Genomic DNA, 18,009 nt, shown 5'->3' with positions numbered 1-18,009 from the left:
AACTAATAATGTGGTAATAGGTATGAATTTTAAATTATGTTTGAATGGTCCTAAATATTTTGGCTATTAGGTCACTAGAAAATGTTCAACTGTTTGGCCCTATGAATTCTGGCCACCTCAACCCAGACTTTTTTGACAATTAGGCCTATTAAAAGCTTAAGATTATTCCTTGTTCTAATTTATCTCCGAGTAAGTATCTTTAGGCTAAATAAGTCTTCAGTTTCATCAGTAAATTCACAATTTTATTCAAATGGGAATTTTTTTTTAAACTTGTATTTCAATTAAACGTGATGATTAACATTTTCTATTTTGTAATTTTCTGGCTTCGATTTTCAATTTTAATTTTTTTACAACGACACAGTATATAATTATTTTTAATTTTTTTAATACAGATTACTAATCTCTGGGACGTAATCTTCTTCTACTCCCAATTCAAGTTTGAAGCCAATAAATTAGCCCCCCCCCCCCCCCCAGCATGTTCTATTTACATTTTAAGAATTCTGGGGCCATATTATCACTGTCCCAAGAGCCAGCTCAGAATCTCTACTGAAAAGTTGAATGTTGGACCTATCAGTCAAGGCCAAACTGTCAAACTCCCTGAAGTGTCTGGTTATCCTACTAGAACCCATATGGTGTGATTTCTAGACTGAACACTGATGAGAAATCTAAAATTATTAGTTATGGTCTGAATTTTATGTACAAACATTTAAGAAAATAAAACCAGAGACCTGTGGTTCAATAATAATTCACATAAAACATCACTTACAAAATTTTTTGCTCATAGCAATAATACTAAACAATTACAACCTTCATCGAACTCTGGACACAAGTCTTTAGTAGAATCTGTACTTCAAAAATTACCCAACTGTATAATCATCATAACCATAACCTTTTTTTTAACTTTGGGGTAAAAAAAAAAATCAACAGAAATTTATAGAACATGTACATTAGAGCATAAAAAAAGACACATATTGTGTTTGTTTACTGTAAATTGTAAAATTTTAAAGATTTCCTACACAATAACTTCCCTACGGATGAACTCAAGATCTATTACAAATGCATTCAACCTATTCAATGTACACATATATTACTTCCTTAGAGAATCCGGTTGTATAATTTCATTCAATTTTTTCCCCCATTTTTATGTACCAAACAATTTATTTACAGAATTTAATACTGTTGATGTGGATACAATTTTTCCCCTCCCAATTTTTTTACAATAAATTCACTCTTTTCCATTTCACATATCAAAATATGAGTCTTACAATAATGAATTATAAAAGAGATGTAAAACAATGACTAGAAGTAGCAGTGGCAGTTAAAATACAATGGTACATGTAGTGTACCTTTCATGAACATAAAAACAAGTTGATATAATAACATGAGAATTCTTTCAAAACATTAAAAAAAAAAATAGGCATCAAAATGTAAGTAGACATAAGGCATAGGGGAAAAAAGCTCTCTGGAAAATGAGGCATTTTTTACTGAGAAAATATCAGTAAAGTGATGCCACATTGTTGGTTCAATATTCAACAGGGAGCTCTGTTCATGCGATGAGCTTATGTGGGAGTAAGCATCATCAACTTCTTTTGGAGGATGCTGCATTCCCTTGAAGCCCAACAGAGAAAGAGTTTAGGCAGACGTTTATCTTGTACAAGCACGAGTCCTCATATGTCATCTGCTTCTCAATTTGTGAAAAAGAGGCTGTAATTTTCTTGTTTTTTTTCTGAGGAATTTACAGACTACCATCAGGAGCTTGCAAGAGGGCATTAGTACTTAAGAAAAAGTAGGTATGCCTCAGTGTCCTCCTTTTAAAGTTGTCGATTTTTCCTTATTTGTACCCAACGTCAATCTTCTGCTAAGCAGAAGTTTAGGATGTTGATGATGCGGTTGATTCTTTACTATACTGCCTTGTGTCGCCCTCCACAACATCCACACTTCACCCCACACTTATGACAGGCCGTTAATGGCCAGTAGCACCATAGACACGGAACAAAAAATGACAAAATTGTTAAAGCAGTCCACTTTTTACAATTATTAGCATCACTGGGATCACAGTAACATGGGTGCCCATAGTCCCCATCAGGGTCACTCATACAGTGATATATTAGTCCCTTTGCACACCAAACACAGGTGACATATTCTATACACTTTTCTACCCCGTCTGGGGCCTCTTCGCAACTACCACGACCATTTTCCTCTTGAGTAAAGTTGTCATGGCAGTGTTTGCAGCGAAACTTAGAAGATCCTAATAGAGGGTGATTAGTTCTTTTTTTTTCCTTTTTCTTGGGGAGAGGTGGATGCTCCTGAATGGAAGGTTGATGTTTTATGTTGCTGGTCGTTTCCCTTTTAGAGGGGGGTTTGTGAACAGATTCTAGAGTGGGGTAACTGTACTCATGGGGTTTTTGAGTTTTTGCTATTATAACATAAGAATACTCCTTCATTTCATGTTCTGAATGACTATCTAAAAGTCCCTGATCAGATTTCGAACTGAAGGAATTTGGGTCGTCACCGTGGACCCAAACATCCTGGTGGTAACTGTCTGATTTACTGGAACTATCACTCTGAGGAGTGACTGGCTTTTTGTTGGCTTTATGAGGCGAAGTTGATACATAATGAACTCTGTGAACATGGTGATGGTTGTGAACATAATATGGGTCCAGGCCAGAGACGTTTGAAGTTGGTGATTGAGGAGTGGGGCTACTGGTTGTAGTGGACGTTGTACTGGCTGACTGGGATGAAGATCGAGAGATCGGAAGATCTAAGATCTGAAAAAAAGAAGAGAATTATGAAATAATATGTTTATAATAAGACAAGGCAAACCATTTTTAGAGATAAAAACTTAATAACTTTTATTCCAATATAAGTTGTACACGTAATTTAATTCTGTCACTAATATAAATTTAACTTTGATAATAAAATAAATATTGGTATTCTTGGCAGGACACACTAACATGCAGTTTAGTTGAAAAAATACTTCACTACATAGTTATATTGCCAATTTCTTAGGCCTTGACGTTCTCCAAGTGTGACTGTCTTAAGGCCATGACCTTGAACATTCATATAATGATTGTGAACATGAGTGTACAGATTTTTATTTTCTATCTAGCTTGTAACACAAGATTTGATTGGTTAGCAAGCCATGTGTAAATTTCCATACATCCAACTTGAGCCAAGGGGAAAATAACATGATGTCACAACGCGCAGTTTCTCTGTCACAAAAAGCAGAAAATATGACATCACAATGCATTGTACATATAGCACTTAATACATCATATCAATAGTTTGAAGCACCATTGATTGGACTTGGGTTTTACAAAGAATTTATTTGGATACATAAATTCGTTATCCAGATCCAATCAAGGGTGTACGGGGGATTTACCCCGAGTTGTATTCCAAGCCTTTGGCCTCAGGGTGTATGGAATAAAACTCGGCGTAAATCCCTGTACATGCTTCGATCTCAGGGTGTATGGAATAAAACCCAGGGTAAGTGTGAATTTGCAGAAATACGCATTGAATTTTACAAAATACGCATTGAAAATAAAAACTGTAGAATTAGCAATTGTAAAAAAGCATTACACTACGAAAATACTGCGTACAACAGATTGAATAATACAGGTACAACTTAACTAATGATATGAATTGAGGTTAGCTCAGTGTTTAATTTTTATCAAAACAAAATAAAAATTTAAAAGCATTTCAATAACCAGGACTATTCTAGTTATGGCAACGACAATTTCCAGTTCGGCCTTCGGAGAAAGAATTCAATGATTTAGATTAAAATCGATTTCTTTATATAGAAAGACTACGCACTAAGCATAGTTACTTTTAAGCACAAATAAGCTTGTATCATCTATGTAAGACGATATTGTAACAAGTGTATAAGTAACAGAAAACAATGTTAGAAAACAATGGATAATTGGAGAAAAAAAGAGTCCTTGCCAGAGAAAAAAGTTTATACTGCAATGTTATCATTATCAATGTTATAATATGTGTAAAAAAGCCTTAAAGACCATATTAAAACAATATTAAAAACCAGAAGTCTCTGACGAGACTGTAGCTCTACTGGTTGTACTTATAAAGGAAGATAAAAGTAGCACTTGGACTTCAAACTACGCAACAGCAATACATAGAACTAGTAGACTAATTGTTCTCGAACAATTAGAGGTCTTTCCACCTTCTTTGAATTTCATATATTTTTCATATTTTACTCTCTGAAGTTAATTTTTATACAAAAAGAATCCATAAATGGCTTGAAAGGTAGAAAAAATGAAAATTTCAAAAATTTCGAAATGACTTGACCTTTGACCTTGAAAAAAATATTCAAGGTCAAAGGTCACGGGTCACATTGCACTTGACCCCATGCTTCTGCCACTTTTAGTTTTAAAGTTATAAGGTTTAATAGTAAGCGAAAGACGTTAAAGGGCGATAACTCATATAAGGGGTCATCGGATACTTTCGCACTGAATAGATTGAAGTTGTATCAAAAGACCCTGAAGACATTAGTGAAGGTTTTGTGTCTCTACGGTTTACGGTTTCGGAGGAGTAGCGATAACAAGGTTTTCAGTAAAAGGGGCAATAACTTTTAAAGGGGTAAATCTTAGGGGACAAGTAGGAAATCTTTGAAATGGTTTTAAGAGGACATATTAATGATGCAAAGATATTTAGAATATGTTGAAAGACAAAAGAGCTATAAAAAGAGCTTAATTTCTCATATTTTGAATGACCTTGACCTTTGCATATATTTTAAGGTCAAAGGTCAATGAATCTTATGCAGTTGGTCCCTGTCTCTACAACTTATCGTTTTGAAAATTTTTAATTAATCGTAAGTTTCATAGACTTTCAGGGGCAATAACTCATAAAAGGGGTTGACGAATACTTTCGCAATGAAAAGATTGAAGAGTCCCCTCAATTAGTCGAAGATATGGGTGAAGGTTCCGTACCTGTATGGTTTACGGTTTCGAAGGAGTAGCGATAACAAGCTTTTTTGCGAAAGGGGTAATAACTCCTTGAGGGATCAAAGTTCATATACGCAGGGTCAACTGCAAAAATCTTTTACGAAGTACATTCTCATGGACTATAAATCTTCTCGATAAATCTTGAAACTCAAAATCACACGGCGGAAAAATAATAAAAAATAAGAAACAGAAGAATATCAATAGGTCTTTCCACGGAAAGGTGGAAAGACCTAATTATGATCCTTGGTTTAGTCTCTTTTTGTGGCAAGATTTATTGCAATCAGACTAAAACTGTAGGAGGAGTAGCATTTTGAAAGTATTTCAAGAAAATTTCTATTTTAAGTAACCATGGCAACTGTTCATCGAAATCAACAACTGGTATAGAAAATTATGTATCTTAGTGTAGTCTACTTGTGTGTTAAGTTATACTAAAATCAGACCAAAACTGTAGGAGGAGTAGTATTTTGAAGGTATTTCAAGGAAATTTCTATTTTAAGTAACCATGGCAACAACAATCATCGAAATCTAAAATCCATACAAAGAATTATGTATCTCAGTGTAGTCTACTTGTTTGCCAAGTTATACTGAAATTGGACCAAAACTGTAGGAGGAGTAGCGTTTTGAAAGATTTCACAGAAATTTCTATTTATAGTAACCATGGCAACACCGTTCATTGAAATCAAAAACCGATACACAGAATTATGAATCTTAGTATAGTCTACTTGTGTGCCAAGTTATAATGAAATCAGATCAGAACTGTAGGAGGAGTAGCGTTTTGAAAGTTTTTCACAGAAATTTCTATTTATAGTAACCATGGCAACACCGTTCATTGAAATCAAAAACCGATATACAGAATTATGTATCTTAGTATAGTCTACTTGTGTGCCAAGTTATAATGAAATCAGATCAGAACTGTAGGAGAGGTAGTGTTTTAAAATTTTGTCACAGAAATTTCTATTTATAGTAACCATGGCAACACCGTTCATTGAAATCAAAAACCAATAAACAGAATTATGTATCTTAGTATAGTCTACTTGTGTGCCAAGTTATATTGAAATCAGATCAAAACTGTAGGAGGAGTAGCGTTTTGAAAAATTGTTTACAGAAGGACGGACAGACAGACAGACAGACAGATGGACGGACGGACAATGGACACCTTACTATCGCATAAGCTCTTCTGGTCTCTGACCAGTAGAGCTGAAAATGAGCTCTGTTTAAATTCAAGACCAATGAATTAAACTGCTGTAGAGAGACATTACGCATAATATGTATTTGAATTTAATGTTTAAGAGTTCTCATAGATTCTCTATGGTTCTTTGTTTAGTAGGATGGTTACAGAAGGTTTGTACATAATGTTTTTTATGATGGCTTCATTGACAATTTGATTTTTCTCGTTATTTTTTTTTTCTCGGTTTACTCTCGACTTGCTACGATATCATATTAAATGGAGAAAAAAATTATTTGTCTATGGTTCCTTTACCTACTGTATGATATTCCTTGTCAAAAAAATGTTTCTCAGGTTTAGCAAAAATCTTGTTGGCATTTTTAAAATTTTATTTAAATAAATCCAGGAACTGTTGTTTTTTCTTTTCTCTTTTAAAATACCTTTATTTCGATAACAAGCTCAAAATTACAATAGATACCAAAACATTAATATATTAACAAAATACTCTTAAATCATTTTGCTGAATATCAAAATCTGCATTAATTTGAAAATCAGGGAGTAAATACACTTTGGGCTAAAAAATTATCTGGAGCTCTCATAAATCCCCGTACACCCTTGACCTGGATAACTAATATTATGAGATTGTTAGGTACAATGTAACTAGATGTTGCCTCCTGATTATTTCTACCCTTCTAATATTTTACCAATTATTTTTTTTTTATTTTAGAGTTTCTATCAAAAACTGCATATCAGCATCAACCCCCTTGTTCAAATAATGTATCAGCAGCATTGTTTGTCAAATAATGGATCAAATTAAAAAGTGGATCATTTGTAAAAGACATGCTTCACAAGTCATAAGCAATCTTTGTGTCAAATATGAGCTTCCAATGTTTCTCCATTAGAAAGTTATGGACCAGACATTTTCTGCCAGTGACCTTGAACTTGCCCAAATGACCTTTGATAAAGGTCATGACACATCCTGGTTTAAAAAAAAATTGTTTGAATTATGAACTTCTAATGTTTCTCAATTAGAAAGCTATGGATTGGACATGAATTTTACTCTTTTTCTTTCAGTGACCTTGAAACCACACAAATGACCTTTGGTCAAGGTCTCATAACAGACCTTCAGACCATAGACAATTTTTGTGTTAAGTACCATATATACTCGCCTATAAGTCGGTTTTTGGGAGTTAAATTTTGGTCCAAAACTCTGGGTCCGACTTGCAGGCGAGTCCTAGAATGATTGGTATTTTTCTGGACAACAAAAGGTAGTATTTTACAGAGCTGTGGAAAGCTTTTTCAGATAGCCAGTCATTCGGACCAGCAAGAAGACAAAATAAGCCGGTCCGAAATAGTACGTTGCAAAATTTTTAAAAAAGCATAAAATTTATTTATTTCATTACAAATCTATTTACTTAATAAAATAACATTTAGTCTCCATTTGCAAGTCCTCTTCCGTTTTCGTTTTTTTTTTTTTTTTTTTTGCATTTATAACAATTTTAGATTTCACCGCTTTTGGGCAGGTGACAATGCCAATTCAGCATAGTAAACGTAATATTTCTGAAACATTAATGCATTTGGAATTATATAAACCTAGAAAACAAGTCTTAAAAACTTTGAAGAAATTCTGTGCATCAATAATAAATTTATCAACATTATTGAGAAAAAAAAACGAAATCCAGGACAGTCGGAAGTACTAGATTTACAGCTTTCCCCAACTGTGTTTGAATTCTTTACATATTTAGCTTCCTTTATCTGTTTCTTTATGTTTTCTACCTAATTCTGAAAAATTTGAAAAGTTGAAAATTTAATAGGTCACGAGACAATGCTTGTTTCATTTTCATTTGCAGCCTCGATCTCGTATAAAGAAAAAGTATTACGCAATCGTATGTAAGATATGATAATTAAGCTGGGAACTGCGTCGATGATGAATGGAAAAACAAAAAAACTTTAACTTAAAAAGGAGCCGGTCATTTGGACCAGCATCGATAGCATTTTTACCGGCCACAGGCTTTTTTTGCCGGCATGACTGGCAGTTTTCCACAACTCTGATTTTATAAACAATACCGCCGATTATCGCAAGCAACTTCTTTATATATTAAATCATAATTATTCATAAAGTACAATAAATTTTAATAGTTTTATTTTTATCTCAAGTGTGCATTGCTTTAATGATTTAAAATTAAATATCGACGTCATTTTTTCTATATATTTATTGAAACCATGTTAAAATATCAGAGCATTAATTTGAAATTGACAACCAATTCTGGCAAAAAGTTGTACCAACTTACCGTAAGTTTTGGGGTATATGTCGATGGGGTATATAGGTCGAAAGGCTCATTTTCAGCCATAATTTTTTAAAAATCCTTAGATAGGACGATTTGGAAGATAGGACGAGGCTTTGTTTATCGACTTTCTAGAGATTCTTACGTAGAAACTACGTATCAGAACATGTAAAGGTCTTTAACTTAACCCGTGATATTAACGTATGAAGAAAATAAACTGGTATTTTTATGAGTACAGCATTTTAATAGTGTTTTACACAAACATAGTTAAAACTTCCTTGAATTGTGATATAACGCATTTTCTCCAACTTGCCTGTTCAACGCCGTCGTTGTTTGACTCCGTCGTTAAACACATAAATACGGTAGTATACAACAGCTATAATTAGGGAAATACCCGAAATCAAACAATAATCATTTCCATTTTAGAACACTGTGGACACATTCTTTTATTCCAACATTATTTACCGGGGTACAATATTAAGTGCGATGACCGCCAATTATATTTCTTGTTCAGGGATTTGCTAAAACACGCAAATGACTATTACATGTAACAGTGAGCAATTGAAATTAATCATATTAACATGCTATAATTTGCTTGAGATATTGTTGTTAAAAAATAAATTTAATTGAGAGTACATTCGCAATTTAACAGTAATCAGGAATTTCACAGTTTTGTTTGTTCAATGATGTATAGCACTAATACCCCTGTAACGGCACGTGGATCTGTTAATCATGCCCCGCAGGTGTTTAAACCTACAGGTGTTAACACCTTTGTGTACACAGTGTATATCCCTCTATCTGTCAGACAATTAAAATTCTATTAGAAGCCAATCTTTGTATAATTCGGTGTACCCCTTGGATATAAAACAAAATAGTTATGACTAGCGGTATTTTAGGAATTTACTGGCAACAGTTTATTTCACACATTTTACATTTAAATAAATATCACAAGACAATGAAAAAATATTTAGGTATACTATTTCAATTAATCATTACAAATAAGTGGTAATAAAAAAAAAAAATCAATTGCGATTGTGAAAACTCCTCCGTTTTTTAAACTTTGATACGGTTGCGGTTTTATTATTAGTAAACGATTACGACTTCCAACTTCACAAGATGGACACAGCATGTTGTAAATATACTTTGAGACATTATTGATGATATAATAAGTTTTTTTGTACATCGACGGATATTTAATGGAACTTATTTTGTAAGAAATCAATGGAATAAATATTTAATTCTTTATTGTTTATTATTTTTTTCTCGGTAAAGTAATTTTAAAAAAATACGAAAATGGTACAGATTTGCTTTAAAATTGATGTAAATTTTACTGATTTTGGGGCATTTTTCGTAAACTTGGGCCTTAGATAGGTCGATTCGTTCAATAGGACGATCCCAGCGGTTCTGAGAAAAAAAGTATCGTCCTATCTTCCAAAACTTACGGTATAAGCGGGTCAATGGCAAATCCCTCCAAAATAACTGCCAAAAATACAACCGCCTTATAGGCGGACCAACTTATATGCAAGTATATACGTTATGAACTTCCCAACGTTTATCCATTACAAAGTTATGGCCTAGACACAATTGCATGAACAGTCTGACAGACAAACAGATGAATAGGGTGATTCCTATTTCCCCAAAACTACATGCATGTCTGTAGGGGGTTTAATAAACTTGCAAAATGTTAAATATATAACTGTGACAAGTGTAATATTGTTAACCACTTTTGAGACAATGCCTGACACCAAGGTTAAGTTCAAATATGTATACATATAAAGGACAATGTAAAAATTGATGGGCTATATTTTGAACTTCTCATCCACATTCAAAAACCTTAACCTGAGACCAACATTAAAACATAGTAATCAGAGATTACAGAGCTCACCTCAACGTATGTTGTCTTTAAGTAAGGCAAAGTCCCACACTAAACTAATAATCTAGGAGTGTGCATCCCTAAATGCAACATTTATGCAATTTTGGTCTGATAGGGCTTGCAGTTACTTGGGAATAGACTTATCTGAAAACTTAAAACTAGTCACTCATTCAGAAAATGTAAGTCAAATCCAGCATCCGAAGCAAGTTTTGAGATTGTTCATCCCTTGATGCATCATCCATGCAAGTTTGGTTCAGATAGGCCTTATAGTTACTTGGAAATGAGATCTGCTCCAAAAACTTTAATCTGGTTACTCATCCGGAAAATGTAGGTCAGATCCAGCATCCGAAGCAAGTCCAGTAGTGTACATCCTTATATGTATCATCCATGCAAGTTTGGTCAATGTAGGGTTTATAGATACTTGGAAATGACATCTGCTCCAAAAACTTTAACCTGGTCACTCATCCGGAAAATATAGGTCAGATTCAGCATCTGAAGTAAGTCTAGTACTGTGCATCCTTAAATGTATCATCCATGCAAGTTTGGTCAATATAGGGCTTTTAGTTACTTGGAAATGAAATCTGCTCCAAAAACCTTAACCTGGTCACTCATCCGGAAAATATACGTCAGATCCAGCATCCGAAGCAAGTCCAGTAGTGTGCATCCTTAGATGTATCATCCATGCAAGTTTGATCAATATAGGGCTTATAGTTACTTGGAAATGAGATCTACTCCAAAAACCTTAACCTAGTCACTCATCCGGAAAATGTAGGTCAGATCCAGCATCCGAAGCAAGTTCAGTAGTGTGCATCCGTAGATGTATCATCCATGCAAGTTTGGTCAATATAGGGCTTATAGTTACTTGGAAATGAGACCTGCTCCAAAAACTTTAACCTGCTCCAAAAACATTAACCTGGTCATTCTTTAGCTGAAATTGCAGCATCTGAAACCTTGACTGGTACAATGAAACACACTAGAAGCATCCTCCATGCATCTCTGACTAATATAGGCCATGGAAGTACTTGAAAAGAAAACTGCTCCAAAAACCTTAACCTGGGACGCCAAGGGTATTACATAAGCTCCCCCAACTTCGTTGAGGTGAGCTAAAAATGATTTATTTGAATTATTCTGACTGACCCATTTAAATTGCCCTACCTGATCATTTTTTTTTTCAGTACTTTTTCTTTTTTTTTTTTTGGCTGCTTGATACATGCTTGAAATCCATGTAAACAGTGATACGAAAAAACGTTTGTATGCTCCCAAATCAAATCTTGCAATACTGTAGATCACTTTTAATTCGTGAGAACTTTATTTTGGCATAATTACACAAGATATTCTGCTCGTGAAATTTTAATTCTCGCGTATATTTGTAGTATAAAAGATTATATAGAACAATAATCAGAGTTCGTGAAAATATGTCTTACTTATAAATACCAAATGGCAATCTCGCGAAATTAAAGTGTCGCCAAAATTTGGTGATCTACAGTATCTTAATTTCATGACCGAGTATTTAAAACAAGAGGCCCAAGGGCCTTAACGGTCACCTGAGTAAAATACAACAATTTAGAGGATCCATAAACTGAAAAATGAAGCTTTGTTGCCCAAAAGCAAGAAAAATTGTATGATTAGCATCAACAAAATAATTGGTCTAGTATCTATCTGCCTATCTGACTTTCCAAGTCATTAAATCTATGAAAGTACATTTTCATTATACAATAAATTATCTTGCATAATTCTCTTATTCTATTAAGCTTTCAAATACATTATTTACATTGATTAATTATCAAAGGTGAATGGCAAAGGGGAATAACTTTGCTCAGCAGAATACAAGTTAATAGAGCCCTGGCCAGGACTAGAACACTTGACTAAATGGTCCAGGTGTTCAAAAATCTGGTAAAAATACCCTTGCATATTAAAACTTTTACTCTGTTTGCCTTGAACATCCCCAGAAGCATAGAAGATTTTCAAAGAAATGCATTTTCACCATAAAATTAAATAAATAAAGCCCCATCCTTACCCAGAACATCTGACCCATTGGCCACGAACTCACAATTCTGGAAGAAGCACCCTTTCTCATTATAACTATACACTTGTTTCTTTACTTTATAACCAGTAGTAGAAAAAATATTTTGAAAGAAATTATGCATTTTCACTATATATAATCAATAGAGCTCTTTCCCCCTCACCAGAACCCCTGACCCAAAGGCCATGAGGCATTCTTCCTTATCATAACCATGCACTTCCTTTGTTTGAAAAATACCCAGGCGCACACAAGATTTTGAAAGAATTCATGCCAATTCCCTATCTAATCAATAAAGCCCCGCCCTAACACCAGAACCCCTTACCCAGAGGCCATTAAATTCATAATTTCTGAGGCAGCCATGCTCATCATAACTATGTACTTAGTTTATTTAATATCCAGGAGCAGAGAAGATTTTCAAAGAATTAATGCAATTTTACTATATAATCAATGGAGCCCATCCCTAACACCAGAACCCCTGACCCAAGGGCCATGAAACAATTTCTGAAAAGGCAGTCATGCTCACCATAACTATGTTCTTAGTTAGTTTATTTAATACCCAGGAGCAGAGAAAAAGATTTTCAAAGAATTAATGCAATTCTACTATATAATCAATAGAGCCCTGCCCTAACACCAGAACCCCTGACCCAAGGGCCATGAAATTCAAAATTTTGGAAGAGGCACTCTTGCTCATCATAACTATGTACTAAGTTACTTTATTTAATGCCCAGGAGCAGAGAAGATTTTCAAAGAATTAATGCATTTTAACTATATAATCAATAGAGCCCCACCCTAACACCAGAACCTCTGACCCTGGGGCCATGAAATTCACAATTTTGAAAGAGGCACTCTTGTTCTTCATAACTATGTACTTAATACCCAGGAGCAGAGAAAATTATTGCAATTCTACTATATAATCAATAGAGCCCTGCCCTAACACCAGAACCCCTGATCCTGGGGCCATGAAATTCAAAATTTTGAAAGAGGCACTCTAGCTCATCATAACTATATACTAAGTTAGTTTATCTAATACCCAGGAGCAGAGAAGAAGATTTTCAAAGAATTAATGCCTTTTCACTATATAATCAATAGAGCCCCACCCTAACACCAGAATCCCTGACCCTGGGGCCATGAAATTCATAATTTCAGAAGAGGCACTCTTGCTCATCATAAATATGTACTAACTTAGTTCATTTAATATCCAGGAGCAGATAAAAAGATTTTCAAAGAATTAATGCATCTTCACTATATAATCAATAGAGCCCCGCCCTAACACCAGAACCCCTGACCCTGGGGCCATGAAATTCACAATTTTGGAAGAGGCACTCTTGCTCATCATAACTAAGTACTAAATTAGTTCATTTAATAACCAGGAGCAGATAAGAAGATTTTCAAAGAATTAATGCATTTTAACAATATAATCAATAGAGACCCGCCCTAACACCAGAACCCCTGACCCTGGGGCCATGAAATTCACAATTTTGGAAGAGGCACTCTTGCTCATCATAACTATGTACTAAATTAGTTCATTTAATACCCAGGAGCAGATAAGAAGATTTTCAAAGAATTAATGCATTTTAACTAATGTACATAATCAATAAAGCCCTGCCCTAACACCAGAACCCCTGACCCTGGGGCCATGAAATTCACAATTTTGGAAGAGGCACTCTTGCTCATCATAAATATGTACTAAGTTACTTTATTTAATACCCAGGAGCAGAGAAGAAGATTTTCAAAGAATTAATACATTTTCACTATATACTCAATAGAGCCCTGCCCTAACACCAGAACCCCTGACCCAGGGGCCATGAAATTCACAATTTTGAAAGAGGCACTCTTGCTCATCATAACTATATACTTAGTAAATTTATTTAATACCCATGAGCAGAGAAGAAGATTTTCAAAGAATTAATGCATTTTCTCTATATAATCAATAGAGCCCCGCCCTAACACCAGAACCCCTGACCCTGGGGCCATGAATTTCACAATTTTGAAAGAGGCACTCTTGTTCTTCATAACTATGTACTTAGTTACTTTATTTAATACCCAGGAGCAGAGAAGAAGATTTTCAAAGAAATAATGCACTTTCCCTATATGATCTATATAGCCCCACCCTAGCACCAGAACCCCTGACCCTGGGGCCATGAATTCCACAATTTTGGTAGAGGACTCAATGCTTATTACAATGATGCCAACAGTTTGACTGCTTGATGTCCAGGAGTAAAGAAGAAGATTTTTAAAGATTGCATTATTTTTGGTGGTTTTAGCCCCACCCCTCAGGCCCCAGGGGGGCAGGGACCATGGAATTCACAATTTTTGTTCCCCTTCACCCATAGGTGCTATATGCCAAATTTGGTTGAAATTGGTTAAGCGGTTTCAGAGAAGAAGCTAAAAATGTTCAAATGTTAACACACGACGCACACCGCACGACGCACGCCGACGGACGAGAACGGATAGCAATAGGTCACCTGAGTGACTCAGGTGACCTAAAAATGGCTATCCAAGTGAACCAAAAAAGGTTTTTGTAGAAAGCGGTACAGTTCTGAATAAAAGCAGTATGTACTGGAGTAAAAAAGGCAGCAGATTTCTGCCTAAAGTGGTAGAGTTAGGATGTATGAAAAAATATTAAATCTGCATGTCTACTTGTCCATTATATAATGAAAGCATGAGTAAATCAAAATTTGTTATTTTTATTATGTTTTCAATTTGTCAGATAATTCAAACTTGAAATAGGTTCACAGGACATGAATGCCCCGCCTAGGGTTCATTAGTAATCCAATACGAAAACTTGTATTAGTGTAGGAAGTTTGATGAAAATACAATGAATAGTTTCTTTAGAACTAAGTTTAAAACAATAAATTGTAAAGTCAAAGGTCATTGGGAAGTCCAAGGTAAAAAAAAAAAAGGACACAGTTGATAAATTCTCACCAAATAACGTATCAGTGCATAAGCTTACATAAAATATATCTGGAATAGTTTCTCTGAGCAAAAAAAAAAACACATTTGAGAAAAGTGAGGTCAAGATCAAAGGAAAGGGCAAGGTCAAAAATGTTGACGTTGAATAGCTGACCTCAATATGTACCACCATATGAAGTTTGATAAAAATATCTTGATTTGTTTCTTTGAAACTATGCTAAACACAAATTTGAAGTCAAGGTCAAAAAAAGGTAAAGGTAAAAAATATTGATGTTATGAGTACAGTGGCCCCTCATTTATCCCAAACGAAATCGTGTAAGCTAAATTCTTCGAGCTTCCTAATAAACGTGTGATTTAATTGGGGTAAACACACGCTAATGATAGACGCCACTGTTCGTAGGTCACAGGTAACCGCCTTCAAACTGACTGCATGGCCAATATTTTTACAAAAATTAACACTACTGCAAGATAAGTGTGAAAAAGTCGTTTCTTAAAAAATTACCGTCCGAATAAAAGAGTCATTTTTCAATGAACTATTACGTTTTGTAGTAGAAATCGACCGTCCGGATGCGGAGTGCGAATTTCCGGATTAATGAGACAAAATAAGGTGGAAAAAATCGGTTCCCCAAAAATATCGTCCGGATGGTGAAGCGTCCGGATATATGGCGTCCAGATTAACGCGTCGCCACTGTAGCTCAAATCAATATGTATAAGCATATACAGTTTGATTAATATATCTTACATACTTTCTTTGAAATTTAGCTTAGCACAAATTTGAAGTCAAGGTCATAGGAAAGGTCATGGTACAAAATGTTCATGCAGTTTATTAGCTCTCATATATAAGTATTGGCATATTAGGTTTGATTAAAATATCTTGAAATTAAGCTTTTAAGATAAGTGAGGTCAAGGTTAAAGGAACGGCCAAGGTCAAAAAATGATGATGCAGTTGATCAGCTCTCATCAATTATATATAAGCGCAACTATATAAGAAGTCATAAAAATATCTTAAATTTCTTTGAAATTGAGATAATCACTACATTAGGAGATTAAGGTCGGGGTCAAAGGAAGGTCAAAAAATGTTGATGCAGTTAATAGCTTTCATCAGTATGTATCAGCATATGAAAATTGATAATAATATCATGAATAATTTCTTTGAAACTTGGCTATACACAAATTTAAGAAAAGTGAAGTCAAGGTCAAAGGAAAGCTCAAGGTCAAAAAGTAATAAAAATGAATAGTTCTTAGCAGTCTGTATCAGGAAATAAGGTTTGATTAAAAATATCTTAAAACAGTTTCTTTGAAATTAGCTAAACACAAATTTAAGAAAAGGTCAAGGTCAAAGGAAATTCAAAGTCAGAAAATGTTGATGCACTTGAATAGCTCTCATCAGTATGTATCAGCATATGGAGTTTGATAAAATATCTTGATTTTTTTTTTTTTAAACTGAACAAAACTCAAAGTGTGACGGAAAGACCGATGAGAGGACAGAGAGATGGAAGACATTCATGACAAAAACTATATCCTTTGGCCATATTCATGGCGGGGCTTAAAAAAAATACCTACCTACCTTCACAATTTTAAAAATTGTGGGTTGGAGTACATCAAACAAACAAAAAATTTAATGATGGCCTGATTTAGTCCTATGTGTAAATTAGAAGAAAATAATAAGTCACCTAAAAAAATTAAGCTTAGCTAAAAACAGATGACCTAAAGACAACGTCACTCCACAGTAAGTTCTGTTTGAAAATTCAAATAAATGAGGGTCATTTGTGATTTTCTGCCTTATTTATTTGCAGATTTTCAATAAACTTACTTATTAAAAATCCAATCTCTAAATGATCAGCTTGGAGCTTCCTACTTCAATGAATTAACACATTCATACATCAGCCATGAGGAGTGGTACACAACTCCGGATGTGCAAGTTAGGTTATCTCTTGGTATTCTTACTATCTGTGAAATCACTTGTTATCAAAATCTATTTACAACCATCCCAGCCTCTGTGAAGCTGCTAGGTGGAAAGTTGTGTCTATACTTACAGCAAAAACTTCATCATCCCCATCTGTATTCAGTGCATTGCCATTTGATCCACCTACAAAATATATAATGAAGAGGAAAAAATTAAAAATGTATTATTACATGCATTATAACTTAGTCATTTAGTAATCTATTAAAATGGGAAAGTTTTAATCATCTAGATTGTAGTCAGTTCTGATACATGTTTTATTTAGCAAATGTGACACAGATTTATTTGTGTAAAACGGAGGATATGGATCCCTGGCCAATAATTAATTTTTTTTAAGAAAGTAAGTGGATGGGTTTGGGTTACTAATGTTTTAAAAATCACTCACATTTTTTTTTTTAAACATTCTCTTTAAAATTCATATTTTGGGTAACTGCAGAAGATGATATACGTGTATATATATATATATATATATATATATATATATATATATATATATATATATATATAATCCGGACTTCTTGGTTAGGGAACCCAGTTAAGCATTTATATATCGGTCTGGGACCCCGATGGATTAAGCAGACTTTTTCCGGTCTCCCTAATATTTTAACTGATCCTTAAGGCAGTGTACTTTGTGGTAAGATGACTGATGTCCTGAAATAAGACTCTTTCGTAATTATTTTTTTCAATGCAATTATAATTTCTGCATTTTTTATTCGCATAGCGAGAAATAATTAAATTATTTATAACCCGGCATATATTTTCATAGGAATATATATATCTATTAAGTCGCCCAGAGAAAATGTGTAATATTAATCAAAATCCGCTATAT

The 18,009-nt window shown here is 34.2% G+C and overlaps 1 protein-coding gene across 1 annotated transcript in view; it reads right to left on the bottom strand.

Moving 5' to 3' along the window:
* Window positions 1-478: 478 nt before the first annotated feature.
* LOC133182996 (sprouty-related, EVH1 domain-containing protein 2-like) overlaps window positions 479-18,009 on the bottom strand; it is a 74,601-nt gene continuing 57,070 nt past the window's right edge. Inside the window, exons 4-5 of the mRNA XM_061317904.1 lie at window positions 17,254-17,306; window positions 479-2,768 (exon numbers count right to left, since the gene is read on the bottom strand). Coding sequence (XP_061173888.1) covers window positions 1,902-2,768; window positions 17,254-17,306 — 920 coding nt within the window. The 3' untranslated portion in view covers window positions 479-1,901. The remainder of the gene's footprint in view (window positions 2,769-17,253; window positions 17,307-18,009) is intronic.

This window comes from Saccostrea echinata, unplaced genomic scaffold (assembly GCF_033153115.1).
Source record: "Saccostrea echinata isolate AGI-Se365-2 ecotype Australia unplaced genomic scaffold, CSIRO_AGI_Sech_v1 ptg000009l, whole genome shotgun sequence".
NCBI lineage: Eukaryota > Metazoa > Mollusca > Bivalvia > Ostreida > Ostreidae > Saccostrea > Saccostrea echinata.
This window is presented reverse-complemented; position numbering and strand designations above follow the sequence as displayed.